Source organism: Mytilus galloprovincialis, chromosome 3, assembly GCF_965363235.1.
Source record: "Mytilus galloprovincialis chromosome 3, xbMytGall1.hap1.1, whole genome shotgun sequence".
In the NCBI taxonomy this organism is placed as follows: domain Eukaryota; kingdom Metazoa; phylum Mollusca; class Bivalvia; order Mytilida; family Mytilidae; genus Mytilus; species Mytilus galloprovincialis.
The window spans coordinates 96328161-96334610 of record NC_134840.1 but is presented as its reverse complement, the minus strand read 5'-3'; the positions used below and the strand labels follow the sequence as shown (position 1 = coordinate 96334610).

General features: G+C 32.7%; 1 protein-coding gene across 1 annotated transcript; it reads left to right on the top strand.

Annotated features, from left to right (window-relative positions):
- Positions 1–568: 568 nt before the first annotated feature.
- LOC143066855 (neuroendocrine convertase 2-like) lies at positions 569–4076 on the top strand. The gene is made up of 5 exons (XM_076239668.1): positions 569–654; positions 1872–2044; positions 2642–2842; positions 3512–3615; positions 3947–4076. Exons 2-5 carry the CDS (start codon positions 2000–2002, stop codon positions 4074–4076), a joined length of 480 nt encoding a protein of 159 aa, XP_076095783.1. The 5' UTR covers positions 569–654; positions 1872–1999.
- Positions 4077–6450: the final 2374 nt, after the last annotated feature.

The window sequence follows — 6450 nt, the reverse complement described above, 5'->3', positions numbered from 1 at the left end:
ACAGTTAATGATTATGACTACATTTCCTCTGATTCAAATCCTTTTCCTACATTCTCCTCCGACAGGTAACTAATTGAGATCCTTAACTATAGCAGTCAGCTGAAAGGCTACTTATATTTTGGAATCTGGAATCAAAATCATGTTCTTTGTTGTATTATGGTGTATAGTTGACAAAACAAGTTATTTATTGAAATCACATAAAAGGTTAACGAAAAATACCAAGGGGTAATCCGAAAACATAGGTCGACGAAAAGTTCGCACCATTACAAAAGCAACAATAAACTACGAAAACATAGACAGAAGTCTAGACAAGATTACAACGAGGCAAACGTTGAAAAAGTCGCAAGTTAACCCCATCAAGACCGGGAATAACCGCAGGTGCTCTGTTAGGGTAAGCTATCCTCGATACAACAATGTCATCAGTTACAAATAATGTTTGTAAAAGGGTCTAAACAAAAAGTAAAAATGAAGAAGATTTGACATAATAACCTTACACGTGTTACGTCAAATGATAAAAAGATTAAAAGATAAAACCCTGTATTCTAAAACATGTGTTGCTTTTCAGCCATGGTACACACATTGCAGGTTTGATCGCTGCTGAGAGAGACAATGGAGAATGTGTGGTAGGCGTGGCATTTAATGCATCATTAGTTGGTACGTATCCATGTATGTAGGCGTGGCATTTAATGAATCATTGGTTGATATTTATACTATAGTTATAAATTGGAATGACATATGATGAATCATTGATTGGTAATGTTTGGTGAATGAAGGCGTGGTGTATAATGCATCATTGGTTGATAAGTTTGTATGTATGCAATTGTGACATATAATGCATCCTTTATAGGTGTTGGTATGGCGTATACAACACTTTCTTTTGTTAATTCATACATCAATATTGCAATTAGTTATCAAAGGTACCAGGATTATAATTTAGTACGCCAGACGCGTGTTTCATCAGTGACACTCAGATCAAAATATTTATAAAGCCAAACAAGTACAAACTTGAAGAGTATTGAGGATACAAAATTCGAAAAAGTTGTGCCAAATACGGCTAAGGTAATATATGCCTGGGATAATAAAGTCCTTAGGTTTTCGAAAAAAATCAAAGTTTTGTAAACAGGAAATTTATAAAATGACCATATCATTGATATTCATGTCAACACCGAAGTGTTGACTACTGGGCTGCTGATACCCTCGGTGACGAAACGTTCACCAGCAGTGGCATCGACCCAGTGGTGAAAATAGTTTTCAAAGGTACCAGGATACAAAGGTGCAAAATATGCCACACCTACGGAAATTTATAATAACATATGTTGCAACAATTGATGCTATGAAAATATACGCGCAAGTGGAGACGGCGTCTGACAAATTTTAAATGTATAATTTGAGCGAGGCAGTAAACTTAATTTGCTATCATCAAATCACTAATTGATGTCGTCGGAGCTCAAAATACAATACAATTATTTACTAATTGCAAATACTGATTTAAGACAACAAACCATGCACACTTTTGAACAACACACACTTACAGGCCAACATACGGTCTTCAACAATAGAGAAAAAGTTTATTAGTACATTATGAATAGGTAGGACAAACAATATGATGCCTGTTTTCAGAAAGTTAGTGGAACGACAAAGGTGTATTGTTCAGTATGTGACAATCATTTTCATTCTGTTAGTACATTACATAACTATTGTAAATACGATATTAAAATAAAACAACGCATCAAATGACGTGTATGTAATCAAATCCTTCGAAAATGGATATTTTTAAAGAAACTTAGCCTGTGTTTAAGATATCAATAAAACTCTTTAACAGACAAACATACGTATGTTTATCTTTACCTTTTATCTGCATACACTGTCAGGTGTCCGGCTGATTGGAGATTTTGCTGTCACAGATTTCGAGCAGGCACAGGCACTCTCACATTATAATAGTGACGTCGACATTTATACCTGCAGTTGGGGACCAGAGGAATTAATTGACTTTGACAGTATGGATTTTCTAACATCTTTAACCATAGCACATAATGCAAAAAAGGTTAAAAATTTGATTATTAAACTTATTTTTATTTAATACATTGTGAAATGACTGTATAAAAAGTTAAATAACAAAAAAAAAAAAAAAACAAGCTCCGATGAAAATTCGAATAGGACAGTCCATAAGCAAATGGCAAAATAAAAAGGTCAAACACATCAAACACCTCAAACGAATGGATAACAACTGTCACATTTTTGACTTGGTACGTGCATTTTCTTATGTAGTGAAAACACAACAAAGATAACTCAGAACCGAGCTACATGAAACCCACCAAGTAATTTATATGAGTCATATGTCGTGCTATTCATTTAAGTATGCATTTGGTGATAAAGTATAATTTGCGGAAATCACAAAAAAAAACATATTCAATAAGGTTAAAAAAAATTAGCAAATTCATATATAAACTTAACTATACAGTGATAATAATTAGAGTATACAATGTACATGAGGTATGAAATTAGAATACATAACAAGTCACACATCAAAAAGGTCAACACGTGCCAATCCCATTTACAAAATCAATCTTTTAAAATACATATGGAAGTAAAATATAATTTCTAGCATAATTCATAACAAAATATTAACCAATATATTCAGGGGAGATCTGGAAAAGGCATTATCTACACCTGGTCTGCAGGAAATGGGGGATCGAATGATAATTGCAATGCTGACGGGTTCACTAACAGTATATACACAATAGGAGTTACTGCCCTTGGAATTGGAAAAGAGGCCGACTACGCAGAAGTGTGTGCTGCTTCACTTGCGACAGTATATGGTGGTATCGCCGATTCTTACTTGGTAATTAGAATAAATATCATTAACAATAATGATCGCAGAAGTAGTCATTCTTCGAATAACATTAAAGTTGAAAGATTAAAAAATATCCAGTTAAGTATTTAAGATAGAGTACACTTCTTTAATATAAAATGTTTGAAACAAATCAATACCTTGATTATTATACTTACTTCTCTCAATTTCAATGGTTTTTCTTTAAACATGAATAAATGCAGATATACAATATATTAAGGCAATGAAACATGTGTCCAGAACACATTAAAATCTAAAGTTCGTGATTGAATGCTAAATATTAAGAAATGCATCAAGTGTAGAAAATAACAATTGAAATAATATGCTTTAGTAATGCTTATCCTTGAAATGTCAACATATGTCACCGATTTAATTACTTCCGGTACAAAAAATAAAAACACTCGTCGAAGGTGCCAAGGACTATCGAAATGAAGATATAAAGACAGCATTAATGCCGTGAAGTTAAAAAAACAACAACATCGAAATGACAACAAAAAAGAAGCGACATTCAACCTTATCAATCAAGAGTGTCAGCGGTTAAGAAATTTTTTCCTGTTGTATATAAATGCAGAAATAAAAGGTATGATTAACCATGACTTTTTGCTACACTACAGTAGTCTGTAATTACTCTCCTAAATATAACTCTACCTTATTTTTTAGATGACAACTTCAACATTAAGTAGATGTACAGATGATGGTATCGAAGGGACTTCATATTCCGCGCCAATAGTTGCTGGAATCATAGCTTTAGCTCTGCAAGCCAAGTATGAAAGTAAACTTTTACAATTGAACATTTTTGTTTATCAAATTACCGACTTTGTCGCTTTTTATTTTTGCTAAAGGATAAACTCATCAAATAAACCCGGATTACAATTTTGTACGCAAAACGCGCCTTCCGTCTTCAAATAACGCTGGAACCAATAGGAACAATTATAGGTAGTACAATTTGTATCCCTAAACAAACAAAAAACCTTAAAATTAACAAGTTAAGGTGATACCATGATGTAATTGATCTGTCTTTTGGTGTCCAGATTTGACCTGGATAGATGTGTATTAACAGGTGATAACATGCTATGATAGATGTGTCTTTTGTAGTCCAGATTTGACCTGGAGAGATGTACAGCATTTAATTGTGTATTCGTCTTCACGAACCAATTTAACGGACACTTATGATCGTTGGCAGACAAATGGTGCTGGAAAAGAAGGCATGTTTAATGATATATAAGACAGTTGCAGAAGAAAAACGAATAACAAAGCATTTTAAAGATAACTATTGATGCATTGGTTCAGTCGACATTACACACATGCCCTTATTTCTTTTCTTGAATTCTTATGTCTTATATCAACCTTGAAGCCCTCAACAATGAGAAAAAACCTTTATTGTGTATTCTTGTTCTGTTAAATTATTGACATAGTTATCATCAGTATCATATTTTTTCAAATACATTTTTGGTATTTGAAAAGTACATCTAGCACATGATCTTTCAAATCAATAGTATATTACAGGATTAAAAATGAAAATTAAAGCTATCAGTTCCGAATATCAACTCAAATTTAAAAAGAAGAAAAGAAAATAACTATGGAATAGAGAATGGTAACAAGGAATATGTCAAAGAGGCAACACCCAAACCACAAAGCTGACAACATCTCAAGTCCACCTAGGTTTTCAATACAGCGAGACAATTTCACATCCGGGTGCGGTCTCCAGTTTGCTCGGTAACAAATATGTATACTAGTACCGTACAATAACTTATAATATATATAAAAAATTCGTAAGGGTTCCACGGAACCCATTGTCTAGCCTACTCTTTCTGTTAATCGCAGGCTCAACACAAATGAGGAAATAAATCAATGAAATATTCCTGTTGATACTATCTATTGATTGTAAGAAGCTTCTGTCCAAGTTTGGTAAAAATCCAGGATAGTTTATGAATCTAATTAATGTTTAAAAACTTTTAACTGCAGACTGAATGTAATGTTAACTGGAAGATAACAAAATTTCCTCCTAGATACTAGCTTTTGATCATAAACATGCTTCTGTCTGTCCAAGTTAAGTAAAAATCCAAAATAGTATAAGAAAGTTATTAAAATTTTAAAAAGTTTAACCACAGAGTGAATGTGTTGTTTCCTGGCAGCAAATCTAAGTCCATTTAAAAGTAAAATATGAAAATATAGATTTATTTATTTACAAAATTTCCTTCTAGATACTAGCTTTTGATCATAAACAAGCTTCTGTCCAAGTTTGGTACAAATCCAAAATAGTATAAGAAAGTTATTAAAATTTAAAAAAGTGTAACCACAGAGTGAATGAGTTGTTTTCTGACAGAAAATCTACGTCCATTTAAAAGTTAAATTTGGAAAAATGGATTTACCTTTTTTACAAAATTTACTTCTGGATACTATCTTATGATCATAAACAAGCTTCTGTCCAAGTTTGGTACCAACCGATGATAGTTTAAGAAAGTTATTAAAATTTTAAAAAGTTTAACCACAGAGTGAATGTGTTGTTTCCTGGCAGAAAATCTAAGTCTATTTAAAAGTTAAATACGGAAAAATGGATTTATTTTTTTTGCAAAATTTACTTCTGGATACTATCTTATGATCATAAACAAGCTTCTGTCCAAGTTTGATACCAACCAAGGATAGTTTAAGAAAGTTATTAAAATTTTAAAAACTTTAACCACAGAGTGAATATTTGTGGACGACGCCGACGCCACCGACGACGACGGAATGTAGGATCGCTTAGCCTCGCTTTTTCGACTTAAGTCGAAGGCTCGACAAAAAGAAAATTTGGTATGCTTGCCAATGAGACAATTCTCCACATGAGACCAAATGATACAAAAATCAACAGCTATAGGTCAACGTATAGTCTATTATTGTTTGTTCCCTATAATTTCGGATAGCGTGTTCATTGATATATCGCTAATCTCTTAATTTTGTGAACTCGATAAATGATAGAGTTTACTGGATTTCATGTTTATGTTCGTAATCACTAAGAAAATGTACCAAAGCAAGATGGAACTCAACGAAAACGGACATGCAATTTTAAGCATTAACAATATACTCATTTACTGTAAATTCATTGTTATTTCTTGGATTTCGTGTGCGAACGTGACATCCAAAGATAAAGCATGCAACGAAGTACAAATTTCCTATTGGTTTGAATGCAGAAAATGGAGAATCTTCGAAAAAACTTTAAAAAAAACCTGCATACCCAGGCCAATCAAAGAAATCAAGAGTATAATGTTTCAAACAATTTCAATTGTAAATAGTACGTTAAATAGCATTTAGTAACATATGCCGAATTGTACATGTAAAATGTTAATGATATTGGTAATGTCCATGACGTCTACAAATCGTCTGTGGTACGATACCGGATACGGCCTTCTATTTCCCGAATTTTAGTACAAGAGATTAGATTGGTGTTATTGATGTAATAGGACCAACTAATACCATATTATTACAACCGAGTTAAGTCTTGTTTTTGTAAGGGCATGTGGCGTTGAATCTTAAGTGTAGTGATTTCTTGTACCCTTGATTTATCTTTCTGTGCTTTTAATAAGTATCTCCAATTTTCGACTTTGATATTATAGTGAGCC

Coding starts and splice junctions, on each gene's coding strand:
- LOC143066855 (XM_076239668.1), top strand. CDS start 2,000: ATGGATTTTCTAACATCTTTAACCATAGCACATAATGCAAAAAAG. Junction 2,045..2,641: donor TAGCACATAATGCAAAAAAG/GTTAAAAATTTG, acceptor CAATATATTCAG/GGGAGATCTGGAAAAGGCAT. Junction 3,616..3,946: donor GCTTTAGCTCTGCAAGCCAA/GTATGAAAGTAA, acceptor TGTCTTTTGTAG/TCCAGATTTGACCTGGAGAG.